This window comes from Trichosurus vulpecula, chromosome 1, assembly GCF_011100635.1.
Source record: "Trichosurus vulpecula isolate mTriVul1 chromosome 1, mTriVul1.pri, whole genome shotgun sequence".
NCBI classification, from domain to species: Eukaryota; Metazoa; Chordata; class Mammalia; order Diprotodontia; family Phalangeridae; genus Trichosurus; species Trichosurus vulpecula.
This window is the reverse complement of record NC_050573.1, coordinates 32191880-32211386: the sequence shown is the minus strand read 5'-3', so window position 1 is coordinate 32211386 and position 19507 is coordinate 32191880. Positions and strand designations below refer to the sequence as shown.

General features: G+C 47.7%; 1 protein-coding gene and 1 long non-coding RNA gene across 2 annotated transcripts in view; one reads left to right on the top strand and one right to left on the bottom strand.

Annotated features, from left to right (window-relative positions):
* Positions 1-2537: 2537 nt before the first annotated feature.
* Positions 2538-6125, bottom strand: LOC118842976. The gene is made up of 3 exons (XR_005009890.1): positions 6054-6125; positions 4613-4668; positions 2538-2714 (listed from the first exon to the last, which is right to left on the bottom strand). It is a non-coding gene; the product is annotated as an uncharacterized LOC118842976 (long non-coding RNA).
* Positions 6126-11203: 5078 nt separating this feature from the next.
* The window catches only part of CFAP73 (cilia and flagella associated protein 73), a 9114-nt gene continuing 810 nt past the window's right edge, over positions 11204-19507 (top strand). The window contains 7 exon segments of the mRNA XM_036763177.1: positions 11204-11262; positions 13488-13593; positions 14308-14412; positions 14768-14968; positions 16954-17175; positions 17475-17498; positions 18946-19104. Coding sequence (XP_036619072.1) covers positions 11204-11262; positions 13488-13593; positions 14308-14412; positions 14768-14968; positions 16954-17175; positions 17475-17498; positions 18946-19104 — 876 coding nt within the window.

Sequence of the window (19507 nt, the reverse complement as noted above, 5' to 3'; positions counted from 1 at the left end):
TGTAAAATATGGGTAAAAAAAACCACCTACCTCTCAGAGAATCAACTAAGATAACGTTTTTAAAGTGCTCAGCATAGTATCTAAACACTTATTCCATCCTCTTCTGCTTGCCTCAATTTCCCCATCTGTAAAAATGGCCACAATAAGTATCTCTACCTCTCAGGGCAGTTGTGAGGATACCCCTCTTACCTTTCTGGACTTGTTATATCTTACTCCCCAAGATGTCCTCCAATGCGGAGACGTTGGCCTTCTGGTTGTTCCACAAAAAAGACACTCAGTTTCTCATCCCTAGACATGCCTGAAATGCTCTTCCTCCTCTACTCCCTGGCTTCTTTTAAGTCCCAGCTAAAATCTTACCTCCTACAGGAAGCCTTCCCCAACCCCTCTTAATTCCATACCTTCCTTTGGTTAATTATTTCCTATTTATCCTGTCTAGTTTTCAAGTCATCTCCCCCATTCGATTGTAAGCTTCTTGAGGACAGGGATTGTCTTTCGCCTCTTTTTATATCCCCAACACTTAGCACAATCCCTGGCACGTAGTAAGCACTTAATAAATATTTATTGAATTAAATCGAGGATCAAATGATTTAATATTTGTAAAGCCTGTAGCTTTACTTAAGTACCTGGCACATAGTAGGTGCTACCTACTATGCTTGTTTCTTTTATCTCATGCCAGTCTCACCACTACCTTGTCAGATAACACAGAAGGTTGGAGAGACCCCAGCATCCTTCTAGCCCAGGGGCTCTTTACCTGATGTCTGTGAATTTCTTTAAAACATTTCTATAACTATATTTCAATATAATGGTTTCTTTGGCAATTTTATGTCTTTTAATTTATTCGTTGAATTAATTAATTAATTTCATTCATCTAAAAAGATTCTTCTGAAGGACACAACAAGGTCGGAAAGCCTAGTTGAACAAGAATCCCCTCTATGCTGGGGGTTTTCCAGACTCTGTTTAGGGACCTCCAGAGAAGAGAAACCTTCTAGCTTCAGGGGGAGCCCCAATTCCACTTTCAGAAAACTCTCATTTTTGTTCTTTGCATCAGGCTTAAACTAACCACCTTAAAATGTCCACAAATGACTCCAAACTCAGCGCTCGGGGTCTAAAACAGAGCGAATCTCTTACCTCTTCTGCCCGACAGCCCTTTGAGGACTTGAAGACATCACGTCACTGTCTTCTCTCTTCTAATCTAACCATTGTCAGTTCCTTCCAGCAGTCAATCGGGCAACAAACATGCATTTATCATCTTCTAGAGGTGCTAGGCACTGTGCAATCCATCCAACTGTGGCATGATCTCAGTGGATGGAGCACTAGAACTGGAGTCAGAAAGACCCGAGTTCAAATTCAGCCTCAAACACTTCCTAGCTGTGTGACCCCCGGGCAGCCCATTTCACCTCTGCCTGCCTCAGTTTCTTCAACTGTAAAATGGAGATCGTAACCTCACAGGGTTGTTGTGAGGATCAAATGAGACATTTGTAGAAGCCCTTAGCACAGTGCCTGGTGCATAGTAGGTGCCCTATAAATGTTTATTGCCCCCCTCTCTTGATTGCACTCTTCTGGATGCTTTCAGGCTTATCAAGGCCCTAAAGTGCCATTGCCAGAGGTGAACCCAGTGCTTCTCCAAATGTGGTCTGACTAGAGCAGAAGAAGGCGGACCTAGCACCCTCCTAGTCCTACAGGACTCAACAAAGACAGCTTTGGGGACTGTTATATCACACTACTGATTCACATTGTGTTCACAGCCCATTAAAATCTCCAGATTTAAAAAAAAAAAGTGGGCATTACATTCCTTGGGCAAGCATCCATCTTCCCATTCTATGCCTCACTTGATCTAAATAATCAGAGGATTGTTGAATGAAGTTATATCTGTGGCCACATCTGAAGCACATACTCTAGGTTTACTGTCCTGATCCCCACTGGGGCTACTTCCTCTCTCCTCAGCCTCCTAGGGGTACCCCTGAAGGGCTGGGAGGTTGTCTAGTACTATTGTTGACAAGCCCCCATCTCATGGGTCCCCTTCACCATCGATTAATCAATTAACTTTGATTAGCTTTTACAAAGGAATATTTACTGAGAAAACATAGCAAAAACCAAGGTGCACACACACACACACACACACACACACACACACACACATACACACACACACACACACACACCTTTTAAACAGGGAGCACGTGCTCCCCTCTACACATGGTGGTCCCTGGGAAGAGTATGCTGCAACTTAAAGTGGTGGTTATAAAACATTTCTCCCACCCAGTCCACTTCTAGGTATGGCATAGTGAATGTCCAAGTCTATCTGTTGCTAGATGAAGCAGCAGTTAGAACACTGGGCTTGCAATCAGGAAGAAGACTCATCTTCCTGAGTTCAAATCCGGCCTCAGACACTCACCAGCTGTGTGACCCTGGGCAAGTCACTTAATTCTGTTTGCCAAGAAAACCCCAAACAGGGTCACAAAGAGTTGAACATGACTGAAAAAGTACTCACCAACAACAACATTCTTTGCTTGTAGTATGAGGTATCTCAGTGATCTAGCTAATTGGGCTAGGTGAAGTCGGTAGGTCCTCAAGGTTGGTTTCTCCCAAGATAACTGCTGTGGCTGTCAGCAGTCTCTGCCATGGACTGCAGTTACTGGACCTCTCATGGTTCTCTCTACCCTTCAAAGCTAACAAGCTCATAGCCTGGTCTGTTTCATTCTAATACTGTTCACCTTAGAGAAGGAAAGAATAAACACAAAAGACAAAAGAATCATGTCGGCAATGTGTGTTCACAACCACACGATGGCTAAGTAGGGAGATAAGGCAGTTACCTCACAGAATTTCTTCCTCCTCCTAACTTGAAAGCTATGGGGGGCAGGGGGGTGGGCGGGGAAGCAGACAGAGAGAGACAGATAGACAGAGAGAGACAGAGAGCCAGAGACAGAGATGGAGACAGAGACAGAGAGGGAGGGAGGGAGAGGGAGAGAGACAGAGACAGAGAGAGACAGAGAGAGGGAGAGAAGGGGAAGGAGAGGAGAAGAGAGAGGGACAGAAGGGGGAGGAGAGGAAAGGAATGAGGAGAAGAAAAGGAATGAAAGGGGGGAGAGAGAGCGAGAGCGAGAGAGGGAAAGAGAAAGAGAGAGAGAGAGAGAGAGAGAGAGAGAGGAGAGGAAAAAGAAGGGGAAGGGAGGGGAGGGGAGGGGAGAAAGGGTGGGGTGGAGAGAGACAGATTCACAGACAGTTAAAACATTTTTTATTTTGTTTTGTTTATCAACACACAGAGAACACTAACAGGAAACAGTCATAGGATGCCTGGGCATTCTCTGAATCTGAGGGTAGGATCACTCATGTCCAGAATCAGCCTCCCCAGGGTTGGTGGCAGGCAGAGCAGTCTAGAGACTGGCAACTCATTGGTTAGTCCTGACCATTACACATTTCTTAAGGAATATGATCTTAGCAGATGCATGGTAGACCCTTTCCCAGAACAGAAGTTTTGAGCTGTGTTTTGTTCATTCTGCCAAAAGGCATTGAATTATGCAGTGGAAACTATGCTCAACTTTGAGTCAGAGAATTTGAATTCAGATCCCAGCTCCACTGCATGACTTTGTAGAAGTCATATCCCTCTGTGCTAAAGTCAGCTCAAAACAGCTTGTGTTAAATTTTCTTTCTTTTTCTTTTTTGGGGGGAGACAATTAGGGTTGAGGGACTTGCCCGGGTCACACAGCTAGTAAGTATCCGAAGTTGAATTTGAACTCAGTTCCTCCTGGCTCTAGGGCCAGTGGTCTCTCCACTACGCTACCTAGCTGCCCCTGTGTTAAATTTTCAAGGTGAGCATTTACACCTTGGAAATCAGCAAATGCTACAATTCAAGACTTGATTTATTATTTTGTTGACTGTCTAGACTTAAGAAAGTGATGAAGAAAGTGTTAATTATTCAGAATAAACAAACTTAAAAGTGTGTCAAGTATATATTTTTTTCTGGAGAGCCAGTTGTTAAACATTTACTAGCAGATCCCTGTCTCTGGACCCAAGACTCCTTATCTGTAAAATAAGGGGGGGTTGAATTATATGATCTCAAATGTTCCTTCTGATGAGACTCTGATGATAGACCCCTAAAAGGCCCTGAACTTTCCCACAAATTTCAGTAGCCCAGATTACTGGTGCCTCTGCCCAAGGGATCTGGCCCACCCCAGCCCACCTTGATTACTTAATTAATTTACTTGCCACTCCTAGATCCCATCCAGAGCTTCCCACAGTAATTCTGTATAAAAATATCAATCTTATCTTCATCAAATGCACAGATTCTTAAAATCTGGCCCGCTTGTATTGGCATCACAAATATGGCAGACTCACTAGGAATCTCACCCCACCCCCAACCAGTGTCTTAATAAACTCACTACTTGGCCTGAAAGAAGGATTGAGTGGTTGAATTCTTTCAAGGCAGACCCCTTGACCCCATACCCTTACATTTTAGGTTTTCCAGCACCTCTAGACCAAAACACTTCCACCTCCAAATCTGAGGTCCTATGTGGTTTTTATTCCTTTGAAAATCTACTGCTCACTCTCTTCAGAACAGTGGGTTGTCCCTGATAACCTGGAGTGTAGAGGGGTATTACTGGAACCCCATTACCTTCATTTCTACGGGAAGACCAGCCTTAACCTGGGACTCAGAGAGCAGTCACTCTTCTGTGAAGGAAACACAAATGTCATATTCACAATGTTGTCACCATGAAAAATTCTCCCTGTTCTCCATACCGATAGGCATTTTTAGTCTTCTTTTTTCAAGTAGCCAAATACCTGCTCAAATCTTCTTTAACTTTTCACAAATCTAAGACCACTTTCCTCTCCTTTCTCCCAACAAACACCTCATTAATTCCACCAATTTGTTTTGCTAATTTTTTCTTTCTAATCTTGCTTGACTATCTTCCTCAGCCCCCCAGCTCCTAATCTCAAAGCCAATGCATAGAATCATCTGGTACTCTATGGGGTGGCAAAGTGGTTTCCTCCAACTAGTCAAGGAGGGAGTGAATATGGGAAAGAGGCTAAAAAGAGGGAAGGGAAGAAAAGGGAAGGGGGAGGGGAGGGGAGGGAAGGGAAGGGGAAGGAAGAGAGAACAAGGCAAGGTGAGACAAGGGAAGTGTTAGTGCTTTACAATTTTGCATTGATTATCTCATGGATGTTCTAGCAACCCTGAAAGACGGTTATTTGCTGAGGGGAAAGGGAGAGGGAGAACAAATCTAATCCTTGTCTTTCTGACTCGAAGGCTGGTGCTCCATCAGTTCTGTCGGCTGCCTTTACAGGTAGATAGTACAAATATCTTAATCCCCATTTTAGAGTTAAGGATGCTGAAGTCTAGAGAGGTTAAATCACTTTCCCAGGGTCCTACAGCTTGGTAAGTGACTAAGGTAGGATTTGAACCTGTATCTTCCTGATCCTAAGTTCAGAAATTTATCACTTACCTGGTAAAATGAGGTGGAGGTGAGTCACTTGGCCTGAGACCAACTACCCACCCACCCCCACTCTAATCTACACAGAGCTCCCTCCGATAAGCACTTAAGCAATATTTGTGATTAATTCATTGAAAGGGAAGAATAGTTATTCACTGAAATTCACAAGAAGCAAGGGATTTTGGAGCTGGAGGAAGGAACCTTTGAAATTATCTCATCCAGTCCTCTCATTTTACAGAACTGAGGCTCACAGAAGGGAGGCAGCTTTCCCAAGATTAAGCCAGAAATAAGAAGCATAGTAGTCAGAATTTCCACTCAAGTCGGGTGCCTCCAAAATGAGGGCTTTAACTACTATATCACCATGCCTTACGATATAGCCAGCCTGGAGGCAGAAAGACCTGGATTCAAATTACACACACACACACACACACACACACACACACACACACACACACACACCCTAATTAAGTCACTTCCTTCTGGGCTTCAAGTTTCCTTTTCTGCAAGATGGGTGTAACATTAGCAACTCCAGAGCAGTCCCCGGTTGCTGTGAAAATGAAGACAAACCTTAAAAGACTAGATAGAGGTCAGCTATTATCATCGAGCCCCATGCTAGGTACATACCTAGGCCGTTTTACTTCTATGGATCTGGGCCCATGGTGGGTCCTAAGATGCAGCCTTGGCAGCTTCCTGACCTTCTGGGGGATTGTGTAAGCCAAGATCCTGAGCCAATGTTTGCCCCTGGGGGAGGAGGGCTCTGGTTGGCTGACTTCTGCTCCAGGTTACTGAACCCAGGGAATTCAGGGCACGCACAGCAAATAAAACAGATCCAAAGATCAACCCCCAACTTCCCCCAGTGCATAGAGTGGGAAAAGGGTCATTATCTGGTGAACATCCTCCCTTAATTATTGATGGGGCAGTTCCCCAGGGTGGTGTTGAGTCAATGAAATGATTTTTGGGCAACTGGAGGCCTGACCCTGCAGCTCCAACAGAAGTGGCCTAAAGCTGGCCAGAAGCCAGGACAGGTGTGTGTGAGTGCCTAGCTCAAGAATTTACCTGCCTCTTATCTCCCCTTACACTGGCTTCAGAAAAGAGATAACAACGGAGTGGGGGTGGGGAACTCGATGCAGCAACTTCCTCAGAGCTAGTTAGGCTTTTCCTGGCTGGGATACGCTCTCTAGACTCTGAGGAGGGGGCTACCACCCTTCCCAGAACTGTCTGGGGTCTAGCACTGTTCCCTCCTCCATGGTCTCTGGGAAAGGACCAAGGACAGATACCCTGTCCAAGTGCCTCCCGGAGGGACTGGGTACTGAGTATAGGGGAATGAGCTGGCTCCCAATCCAGGCTTGGTCACTGATTCACTCTGTGAGTCCCAGAGACCTGAATTGACTTTCCCAGGTTAGAGTTGTAGAATGTGCTTCAGGAAGACAGAAAATGCCCAAGTGCAGCTGAACTAGATTCAAATATCGTTGGGAAATATTTAACAAAATAAAAATACAACAAACATCCATCATGTTAATTTGTGGTTTTCTAAGTGAATATGTGCCCCCAAGGGATCCTTTTAAATGTCTTAGTGATCCTGTTTATATTTGAGTTTGACCCTACTGCCTAAGATCCTACAGGTACTGAGTGTTTGAGGTGGTAAATGAACCCAGAGCCTCTGACTCCAAGGTCAAGGCTCTTTCTACTACCTTGCTACTTTTCCTGACCATATCCCAGGCCACTGAGGTCTCCAAGTGTGGCAGCTGTGTCAGAAGACCACGTAACCTTCACTGTCCTAGGGTTTCAATCTCCCTTTATGTGAAGTGGGCACAGTACCATTTGGGGCTACAGTGGAGCTGGGAGGGAAAGAGGAGGAGCTGGCCAAGGGTGGGGGCCTCATTTGTTCTTAGAACACAAAACCACCTTTGTGATCTTTGAGTGAAAGACTGGGCAGGGAGCCACAACCCTGGCTATATTTTTGTATCAAAGAAGGGAGGGACCATCAGGATTAAAAAAACAAAACAAAACAAAAAATCCACCAATGATCTGGGACACAGCCACAGCTGTGTTTTGATGGTGCCTCCTCCAAGAAGACTTCCAGGATTTTTGACCCACTTCACCCCTACAGTACACAATGATCTCTTTCTTCTCTGAATTCTTCCTTTCAACCTTCACTTGTCCTGTGACTTTAGACGAGGAAGGGAGTCTTATTTTACAAGTGACAAAATCGAGCTTTGGGATTCAGGGGCCATAGGTTCAAGGTTGGGCTTTCCTAGTTCCTATCTGTGGGACCTTAGACAAATCAGGTCCTGGAAAAGGCAGCATGGTGCACCCACTTTGGAGTCAGAGAACTCTGGGTTTGAATCCTGTCCCTCCTACTTAAGAACCACATCTGTAATCTCAGGAGGTAGGCATCCAAGGTCCTTTCTCCTTCTAAGTATATGATCCATGCCGGCAAGTCACTTGCCCTTCCTATTTTAACTTCCCTTTCCTCAGTTTACTCATGTGTAAATTGAGAGGGTTGGCCTCAGTGGCATCCTAGGTGCCTCCCAGCTCTAAATCTAAAGAGGCAGCTAGGTGGTAAGGACAGGAAGAGCTGAGTTCAAATCTGCCTCAGGCACTTAGGACCTGAGTGACCCCTGGAAATAATTTAAACTTGGTTCAGCCTCAATTTCTTCATCTGTGTAAGGCAGCTACCTCCCATGGTGGTTGTAAAGATAGAATGAGTTAAGATGCATAAAGTGTTTTGTGTCATGGTAAATATCAGGCCACTGGACCCAGATGGCTCTGGAGGAGAAAGTGAGGCTAATGACCTTGCACAGCCCTCCCTCCCTCAAATCAAAGTCAACTTCGAGTCATGTCATTGTCATCTCCCTGATGTCATGGCTCTCTTTGAGAACGAAGGACAAACAACTAACCTGTGTGAACCTTAAAGTGAAAGAGAAAATCCAGCTATTAAATCTGTCTTCCTATGATCCATGTGGGACAGCAGCTCATGCTTCTCCCCACCCTCAAATGACCTTCTATTTACTGTGAATATATTTTGTATGGGCGGTGCTCTGTATGGCACGCTGAACCTGGAGTCAGGAAGACCTGAGTTCAAATTTGGCTTCAGACACTTACTAGCAGTATGACCCTGGGCAAGTCACTTAACCCTGTTTGCCTCAGCTTCCTCATCTGTAAAATGAGCTGGAGAAAGAAATGGCAAACCATTCCAGTATCTCTGCCAAGAAGACACCAAATGGGGTCACAGAGACACAATTGGAAATATACTGAACAACAAAAAATGATCTACATGGGTAAGTTGCTTCACAGAGGAGGCAGAAGCACTAGCCCTGGGCTCAAAGCATGGGAAAGATTCTCTGAGGTGGAAACAGTGTCTGTCTAGCACTGGGGGAGGAGGCACTGGAAATAGGAGCTGAAATGTTGAGTTTAGAAAAGGGGAAGGTAAGGAAATGAGAATTTATTAAGTCCCTACTATGCGCCAGGCATAGTGCTAAGCAGTTCACAAATATCACCTCATCTGGCCCTCACAAAATCCTAAGGCGGTACACGCCTCTGAGGAAACTGAGGCAGACAGAATGAATTGACTTGTCCAGGTCACACAGCTAGGTTTGAGGTTAGATTTGAACTCAGGTCTCCCTGATACCAGGCCCTGCACTCTAGCCACTGCACCGCCCATCTGCCCGCTACAACTAGACATCCAGTTTGGCTCTAGTACCAGGGTAGTGAAGAAGAACAAATGGTGTTCAATAAATATAGAAGGGCTGGTGAGCATTGGATTCTGGAAGGCCTTCACTGCCAGAGGAGGGAGTGTTTTTATCCTAGTTTCAGTAGGGAGCCCTGGAAGATGTTTGAGCAGAGGAGAGCCAGGACTAGGGCTGGGCTCCAGGAAGGCTCTTCTAGCTGCTGGACAAGGGACACGATGGATACAGAGAGCCCTGTGAGGAAGAAGGGATGTCTGGGTTTGGGATTCATCCGTGGACAGACAGGTGATATTTGAACACATGGGAGCTGATGACATTACTGTGTGTGTATAGATGTGTGTGTCTACACACATGCACAGACGTATATACATGCAAGCAGATGTGTGCATATACACGTTTGTATGTATACATGTGTATATACCTATTTGTACATGTACACACACATGTAACACACATGCATGGTAAGCATGCATGCATACACACGTGCACAGATATATGTGTAAGTGTGTGTGCATATGTGCACATGTATATAGAATGTATATACCCCCATGTGTGCACGTGTATGCATACATATAGAACACATATGCATGGTAAATATGTGCTTGTGCATGTAAGTACATGTGTCTATACATACAAACATGTGTGCGTATGCATGTGCTTGTGCCAATATGTGCATTGTACGCATACACATAGAACACATACGCATGGTAATGTCTATAGATAAACTTGGTAATGTATATATACAATACCAATATACATATTTATGTACACATCTATATATCCATATATATATGTGTGTGTGTGTGTGTGTGTGTGTGTGTGTGTGTGTGTGTGAGGAGAGGAGGGAAGGAGAGGGAGAGAAAAAAGGAGGAGGGAGGGAAGGAGAGACAGACTGTCTTGGAGGACACCTATATAAGGGAGTTGGCAGTTTAGTGACCCAACAAAAGGATCTGAGAAGACTGGATGAGTGTGGGGGTGGAGGGTGGGACTAAGCAACATGATCCACTTTCCCAGGGCCCTTTCTTGTCCTCCTAGGAAGGGTGCTGATGGCTGGAGAGCCCAAGCCCTCCTTCGGTCTAGGAGACGCCAGTCCTTAAAGAGACCAGACAATGGTCAATGATCTTACCCCCTACCCTCTCTTCAGTGAGCTCCAGTGGCCCCCTATGACCTCCAGGATCAAATAGAAACCCCTTGGCATTCAAAGCTCTTTGTAACCTGGAACCTTCCTAGCCTTTTTACACTACACATTACTCTCCCCTAGATACTGTACAGTCCAGCAACACCCACCCACATTGTTTGGTTGCTTGATAACAAAAAACCACTCCATCTCCCTCTGGGTACTGGTTGCTCTCCTACTTGCCTTTGTCTCTTACTTTTCCTGGCTTCTTTCAATACTCTACTCACATGTCCCCTACATAAGGGATGTGAGTCGCAGGAAGTCTTTCCCAGATGCCCCCCCTGCCAATGCCTCAGCCTCTCACGCTGGCTTCCACTGATGCCGTATTTACATTATTTACATATAGTTGTTTGCATGCTGTCTCCCCTATTAGAAAGCACGCTCCTTGAGGGCAGGGTCTATTTCTGGCTTTCTTTGCATCCCCAGGGCCTGGCACAGTGCCGGGGATACAGTAAGAGCTTAATAAATGCTTGTTGACTGACTGACTGTTTGAGACCCCTGAAGCTCTGTATGTCTCCCGACCTCTTTCCCTGTAATAGCAAGCCAGGAAGGGGCAGATATGTCCCCTCTCTTATTCTCCTTCACCATCCCTCCAGCCGCACCCCTAAGAAACATTGGGTCCTCTGCCTTTGCTGGCAGCGCGCTAACAGAGCCCTGAGTAAAGAGCTAGGGAATGCCGGAGCTGTGTACCAGGCAACAGAATGTTGTGCTGGCTGTTGCCTTAGCAACCACGTGGGAGCTGAGCTCCCAATCCCATATCTGGAGGATGCATTGAGTAGCTGAGCAAGTTCTAATCCTCACCACCACCAACCCCCAGGGTGCCTGGTGTGTGTGTGTGCTAGCGAGCGTGTGTGTGTACTCACAAAACTCCAGGCTTTATGAGTCCTCGGGGCAGCTAAATAGGGAACATGTCTGTGCCTTGGGAAGAATATTTCGAGATGGTCTTGGAAGAAAAGCTGCTGGCGGAGTGAGTGGGGAACCGGACGGGTCTGGGACAGTCAGGTGGACTCTACCTCTCCCTGCAGAGCCCCTCCATAGGATGTGGTGGCTACCAGCTGAAGTGAAGAGTCATCCCCAAGAGCTGTCTCCTAGCTTTGGTCAATGGGGGGGGGGGTGCAGTGGGTGAGGAGGGGGAGAAGGGTGCACAGAGAAAGCAAGCCTATCCAGCATCTCCTGGGGGAGTGGGGGTGGGGGTGTGCAGCTTCACCAGATCTACAGTGTGACTGGGTTCCAGGTGAGCTCTCTGACCCCAGCTGTGTACCCCAGCTATTTCCTAGCCCATGTTATTCAATGGTTTTCCATACCTGATACCCTATGGTCCCTCTCCTCCCCTTTCCTCTCTGCCCACCTTTCGAAGGGGGCTTCACAGATTGGATGAAATGGCTATGATAGCCAGGAAGGACCCCCTTGGGAAGAAAAATAGAAATGTAGAATATATGAGCTGGGGTGGGGGGCAGTGCTCTTAGAACCTAGAATATCAGAGCTAGGAGGGCCCTGAGAACACAGAATTCTGAGCTGAACTGGGAGGGGCCTTAGAACAGGGAAAGTCAGAGCTGGGAGTTGGCTTAGAACATGGAATGTCAGGGCTGGGAGGGGGCTTAGAACTGGGGCTGTCAGGGCTGGGAGGGGCCTTAGAACAGGGAAAGTCAGAGCTGGGAGGGACCTTAGAACATGGAATGTCAGGGCTGGGAGGGGGCTTAGAACTGGGGTTGTCAGGGCTGGGAGGGGCCTTAGAACAGGGAAAGTCAGAGCTGGGAGGGACCTTAGAACATGGAATGTCAGGGCTGGGAGGGGCCTTAGAACATGGAATGTCAGGGCTGGGAGGGGGCTTAGAACTGGGGCTGTCAGGGCTGGGAGGGGCCTTAGAACAGGGAAAGTCAAAGCTGGGAGGGACCTTAGAACATGGAATGTCAGGGCTGGGAGGGGCCTTAGAACTGGGGCTGTCAGGGCTGGGAGGGGCCTTAGAACAGGGAAAGTCAGAGCTGGGAGGGACCTTAGAACATGGAATGTCAGGGCTGGGAGGGGGCTTAGAACTGGGGCTGTCAGGGCTGGGAGGGGCCTTAGAACATGGAATGTCAGGGCTGGGAGGGGGCTTAGAACTGGGGCTGTCAGGGCTGGGAGGGACCTTAGAACAAAGGATGTCAGGGCTGGGAAGGATCTTAGAACTGGGGTTGTCAGGGCTGGGAGGGACCTTAGAACATGGAATGTCAGGGCTGGGAGGGGGCTTAGAACTGGGGCTGTCAGGGCTGGGAGGGGCCTTGGAGCCACGAAGTGCAACTCTCTCATGTTACAGATGAGAAAAATGAGACAAAAGAGATTAAGTGACTTCCCCAAGGTCACACAACTAGGACGTGTTCCAGGCAGGATTTGAACTTAGGTGTTCCTATCTCCAAGTCCAGTGCTCATCCACAAGCCTTAGCTAGCTGTCTCATTTATCTGTGTGTGTCTTTTTCCCCAGGAGACTGTAAATTCCTTGAGGCCAGAGACTTTCCCCCTTATTCCTTTGTAGCTCCATGGTCTAGCACAGTGCTTGGCACACAGCAGCCGTTTAAAAGAAGTTTGTTGAATTAAATTGGATTGATCTGGGAGGAGCCTTAGGACTCAGGACATCAGAGAGGGCACTGTGCCCTGTCCCCACCACCACACACACACACACACACTGATCTTGTATCTGACTACTTTGGATGAATTTGTATTCTTTCACTTTACATTTAATCTGCACTCACCTCGGGGCCTCTCCTTGGGCACAGGCACTGTGGCTGTAGCCCTGGACAAAACCCACACTTGATTGATTGATTTACCTTAGAACACAGAACATCAGGGGATCCCACAGGACTAGCACCAGAAGAGACCATCTGGTCCAACCTCTCATTTTATAGAGAGAAAATGAGGCTCATTCAGGGTCCCATAGCTAGGTGCTGGCACCTGGGGGCTGGCTGATGTGCCAGTGATGGAATTTCTGGTACCGTTGGGGAGATATTGAGGGGAGGGGTTCCCCCAGTTTCTTATATCAGGCTAAGCAGGTGTCCACCCATTGTGTCCATGGGCAGGAATGGTCCTTGGCCATGCATGTGGCTCTTCTTGACTCCTCTCAGTGGACCTCATCTTGGTTTCTACCTCCACCTGGTGACTCCAGCAGGGCTTCCAGGGAGGTGCCCCAAAGTCCTGCTCCCCACTTTCTTCTTTCCTCAGGAAGCCCCCGGAGCATGAGGATGATTATATCAGCCATGCCACCCAACTGCTGGAGAAGAAGCGGGAGATGGTAGAGGTGGAGGAGGCCCTGCAGGCCAAGAAGGAGGTGACTTTGTTTGTTGTCAGTACAAGGGGGAGAGAAAGGAGGAAGCAGGGGAGAAGAAGATGGGGCTGCTAGCCTGGCTTCCAGGGATGCTGGCTAGCCCCTAGATGTTGGGGTGCTGTGGGATGCTCAAGCAGTTCCATTCTGTGTCCCTGTCAGTGCCTGAGCTGAGGGTCCCCATGGGGGAGTCATGCAGATGAGTGCTAGGGTCTTGGTGGGCAGGGGAAGCTTTTGTAATGGAAGGAGGCTGGATTGGGATTCAGACACCTGAGTCCTGGTTCTGGATTGGCCAGTAAATTCTGGTGATGTGTGGATTTGGGCAAATAGCTTTCCCTTGGCTTGAGTTTCTTATCTGTAAAAACTTGGAGTTGGATGAAATATTCTCTAAGGCCCCTCCCAGCCCTGATATCCCCTCTTCTAAGGCCTCTCCCAGCTCTGACATTCCCTGTTCTAATTTGGCCTAGAACTCCCTGTTCTATGGCTCCTTTGAGCTCTGACATTCTAGAAGTTTTCCAGCTCTTGGCTCGCTTCCTCTCTTTTCATAGCCCAGTAAACACTCAATGACCTGTAGGAATGTGTGCATGAGTGTGCATGCATGCATGCTTACATGTGTGCCTGTGTATGTATGTGTGTGTGTGTGTATGTGTGTGTGTATGGAGGTGGTGGAGCCCACCTCCAGGTTCCAGCTGAACCTTCCTCTCCCTTCTTCACTCTCAGGAGTTCCAGGTAAAGATGTCAGCTCTGAAGCAGCGAAGGGAGGCTCTGGAACAGAAGGAGGATGCATTGAAGGAGTCCATGGTCTGCTTTGACAAGTTCCTGAAGGTGGGCAGCTCTTGGGACTCAGGAGCCCGGGCCTCCTAAGAAGCTGTCTTCAACTCTACAGACCCTCTATTTCCCTGAAGCACCCATGGGGAAGCCCTGGAGATGGGGGATGGCCAGTTTACATTCCTGGGCTAGACTTCTAGCCAGGCTAGACCTAGTGGGTGCCTCCATCTGGTTCTGAAGATTCCTCCCCCTCCTGCCTGGCTCTGTCCCCTGGCATTGCCCAGTATACCCTGCTTCCAGAGAGCCAGAGCTATCTTGAACCCAATATATAAGAGGGTAGGGCAGATAAGGTCCAGCCTGGGAGGTCAAGGGGAAGTGCCCAGCCTGAAAAGATGATTTCTCCTCTGACCAGGACACAAAAGCTAAGCAGACTCGGGCCCTGCACCGAGCAGAGGAAGGACGGCAGACCACTGCCCAGAAGGAGGCTGAGGCTGTGGCACTGAAGGAGGAATTGGAGGGGCTCATTCAGAGAAAGGAGCAGCTGGAGCAGAAACTGGACAAATACAGACCCTTCGCCCGGTACCTGGAGCAGGTGGTGGCCCAGTCTGAGGAGGTAAGCACTTGTGTCCAGCCGGAGCAAAGGCAGCCCCAGAGCTAGCCTCCCTCCTAGGGACCTAACCACTACTAGGAGCTTTAGAGAGAAAGAAAGGGAGGGACAGAGAGAGAGAGAGACAGAGAGAGAGAAAGGAGGGAAGGAAGAGAAAGAAAAGAAAAGAAAAAAGGAAGGAAAGGAAGGAAAAAAGAAAGAAGGAAGGAAGAGAAAGAAACAAAGAAAAGAAAAAAGAAGGAAGAGAAAGAAAGAAAGAAAAAAGAAAGAAGGAAGGAAGGAAGGAAGAAAAGAGAAAGAAAGGAAGGAAGAAAGAAAGAAAGAAAGAAGAAAGGCAGTTTTGGCAATAAGTCCTCTTATTTTAATTTTATTGATCTCTTGTTTTCATATCACACAATTTCCCAATATATCCCTCCCCCAAGTCATTATTTAAACAGAAAATTTTAAAGGAGAAAAAAAGAATTAACTAGCAAATCAGCCACGTCTAGCAGTCTATGTAGCATTCCATACCCATAGGCTCCCACCTTGGCAAAGGGGCGGGGCAGAATCTCACATCCCTCTTTCTCTCTCCTCATCTTCACTTCCTGACTCCTTCCCTGGCTTTCTTCAAGTCCCAGCTAAAATCCCACCTTCCACAGAAAGCCTTTCTCAGTCCATCTTAATTCTAGCGCCTTCCCTCTGTTGATTATCTCTGGTTTATCTGTCTGCAGCTTGTTTGTACGTGGTTGGCTGCATGTTGTCTCCCTCCCTAGACTGTGAACTCCCTGAGGGTAGGGCCTGTCTTTTACTTCCATTCCATCCCCAGAACTCAGCTCGGCACCTATCGTGAGGTGGGCACTTGAGAAATGTTTATGGACAGACAGATTGTGGTCAATATTGGTCCTTTTAACCTCAACAGAATTCGTTTTTGATTGTTGTAATGTTTCCAAAGGGGAAGGGGGGGGGTGTCTTAACTGGTGTGTGTGTGTGTGTGTGTGTGTGTGTGTGTGTGTGTGTGTGTGTGTAGGCTATAAGTACATCGGCCACTCACTGACCTAAACACACTACTGGCCAACATGAGAGTAGTACTTACTTCATTAAATGCTCTGTCAAACCTGAGGCAAACATCCCCCTAGTTAAGTCAGAAGTTAAGTCTGAAAAAGGAAAGAAGGTTAGTCTGGCATGAGATGTTTATTTATTTTGTGTTTTTAAACTAGGTTTTCCTATCATGCCCAGGCAGCTAGGTGGCACAGTGGAGAGTGCTGGGCCTGGAGCCAGGGAGAACTGAGTTCAAATCCAGTCTCAGATACTTTACTAGCTGTGTGACCCTGGACGAGTCACTTAACCCTTTTTTGCCTCAGTTTCCTCATCTGTAAAATGAACTGGAGAAGGAAATGGCAAACCACTCCAGTATCTTTGCCAAGAAAACCCCAAATGGGGTCACGACTGAAATTATTGGAACAAAATCACTGTCACGCCCAGCTGGAAATGAAGTGTCCCTCATGGGCTCATCTTCTGGGAAACTTTGACGTGTTCTGCTTCTAGCCTGGGCCTGATCTTCCCTCCGTAGGCAGTCTGGTGGTCGCCCATCAGGGAGCTTGCTTTATTGGTGACACCCGAGGGCTCTGGCTCTAATTCAGGCCAGAATTCCTGAGCTCAGACGATGGTCAGCCTCAGCCTCCCCCAGTAGCAGGGATTATACCACAAGCCACCAAACCCAGCAGGAGGATATTTTTAGATGCATGCAATATGATGCACAGGATTACAAAAGAAACTAATTACACTGAAAAGTAGTGATAAAAATATTTTTAAAACACAAGTTACAGACCACCCCCTCTCTTCAGGTTAAGAACTCATGTAACATTACTTCTCTGAGCCTGACCTGTAAAATGGGGATAGGAATATTACTTCGTAGGCTTGTTGGGGGAAAGGAGCCTCCAGTCACGGGCACGATGGGTCCCATCCACCCTGCCCGCAGCCCTGTGTGCCTTCCACCTTGCCTTCTCTTCCAGTTTCAGGAGATCCCTGAGCTGATGGCCCGGTTCAGTGGGCTGTCGGAAACTCGGGCCATCCTGGCTGAGCGGGAGCAGGCTTTGCACAAGGCTGTGGAGGATGCTAGGACTGAGCTGCTCAAACTGGTGGAAGAAAAGAATGATGAGATTCTGCAGCAGAATAACCAGCTGGCTGACCTGCAGCTTCGGCTGGAGGAGGTCAGGAGCCAGGCTCTGCAATGGGTAGGTGGTGTGGGAGCAGAAGCCGGCTCGGTCTCCAAGGCTCCATTTCCCTTCCCCACTTCTGCTCTCCAGTGGGGTGGTGAGTCACGGAAAAATAAAAGCTCGCCTTTCAGGTTTGCACGATGCAACCCTGGGAGGAAAAGGGAGGCCAGATACAATCTCGGTTTGACAGATGGAGAGACTGAAGGACATAGTGATGAACCGACTGGGCTACAGTCATACAGAGACCTCGGCTCAGAGGGAGCACGCCGCCTGGTGTGCTGCCAAGTCCAGTGTTCTTTACTATCTTCACTTTACAGCTGAGGAAACTGAGGCACAGGGTGGCGAGCTTGACCGTGGCCACAGAGGTACTAGGGATCAGAGCAGCCTCTCAAAGCAGGACTCTTGATTACAAGTCCAGTGTTCCTTTTACTGCACCGTCCAGTGATCTCCAATGCTGCCTCTGGGGTCAAATACAAAAGCTTCCGTTTGGTGTTTAAAGGACGTCACTACCTGGTTCTAACCTATCCTTCCAGCCTTATGATCTATTACTTCCCTTCATATACGCTATGGTCAGTTACTCAATCAATAAGCATTTATTAAGTACCTACATAAGGCACTGGGGATAGGAAGACAGAAAGGAAAAGGATCTCTGCCCTCAAGGAGTTTATATTCTACCAGGGGAGGCAACAGCCAAGCTGTTTCCTACTGTTGGTGTATCTCCCACCTGTGTGCCTTTGCATTGGCTGTGTCCCATGCCTGGAATGCACTCCCTCCTCATCTCTGCCTCTGGAATTCCTGGCTTCCTTCAAGACCTAACTGAAGCACCACATTTTATAGAAGGGATCTTCCTCATCCCCTCAGCTGCTGGTATCTCCCCTCAAAACCATTGTCTCATTTCTGTCTCTGTATCCTCAGTGCCTAGTGCAGTGCCTGGCACACAGCAGGCACTTAATAAATGCTTGTTGATTGACTGTTCTGGTACTAGGCCATCCTAGGCTTGGAAACAACCTTTAACAGTCATGTCGTCCAACAAGGGGCACGCTGGCAAATATTCAATAACCGGCTCTCTCAGAGAAAAAAAAAGTCTGCCGAACACACTTTTAAGCTCAACCTGTGTCACTAACATCCTCTACGTCACTTTCTTAAGCCTAGACAATAAAACAACAAATCAAGCCCTAATCTGTATAGCCTTTGCCAAATTCTGAGATGTAAATGCTTCTGCCGAAAATTTAACAACTGGCTCTCCCGGTTGAAGCTGGCTCTGGCATACGCCTCTGAGTCCAGTCTATGGTAATGAGGAATCTCTCCTACATCATTCCCTCTAAGTTATCGTGTTTAACCACCACCATGGAGGGGGAACTTCCAGCTATTAAGTTAGTTCATCCCATTGTTAAAAGGCTCATCAGGAAAATCTTTATATTGGATTAGAATCCGCCTTCCCCTTCACCCACTGGTCTTAGTTCTGTCCTCTAGGACCCCAGGGTCTGCTATTTCAACAATAACCGGATTGCCCACAAGTCTTCCCTTTTGGCTAAATGAAGCTTACTGAAGCCGATGGGAGGACTAATATTTCTCTTCTCAGGCACGTTGTGGGGAGGGTATTTTAGAGGTAACTAAGGCTGACCAGTCTTCAGCCTTCAATCCAAAAAAAGTATGAGAGTCCAGGAACCCTTGTGATTTGGGGCTCAGGGCTGGGTAAATTGGGGAACTAGGGCCGATACAGATGGACAGGGAATTTGCCCGCCACGGCCCTGTCCAGCTGAGCTCTGACTCCTTGGGTGTCTCCAGGAGTCGAGATGGGTCCACATCCAGAACACAGCGGCCCAGAAGACTTTGCTCCTTGGGCAGATCAAGATGGCGGCCCTCAACCTGTTCCAGATGGTCTGCAAGCAAAAGAAGGAGGTCCCTGCGTTGGCTGTGGAGGACACGGAGGGGCAGCTGGAGCAGGTGAGGGGGACCCAAAGCCTCAGATACATACTCCCCAAGCTCTGGGAAGGCCCCCTCCCCTACTATCTTCCCATTCCTCCTCTCTGCCTCAACCTGTAGGTGGTCCATTAGCTCAGGAGGTCAGAGCACAGTGAATAATGCCAAAATCATGGAGCCGAGCCCTGTGTGGGTCAGCAATGTTGGGGGAAAAAAACGGAACTGTGGAGGGAAAAGCCCTGGCCTAAGGGAGGGGTCTGGACCTGGCTCTATCTGGATGATTCCTCCCTTCAAGGAGCTCACGGTCTAACTCGGGAGACAAGAGAGCAAAAATGGATGCATAAGCTAACCGTACAAAGAGGATACGTAGGGAAAAGTTCTGAGGGAAGGCACTAGCTAAGAGGGTCAGGGAAAGGCTTTTGGCTCT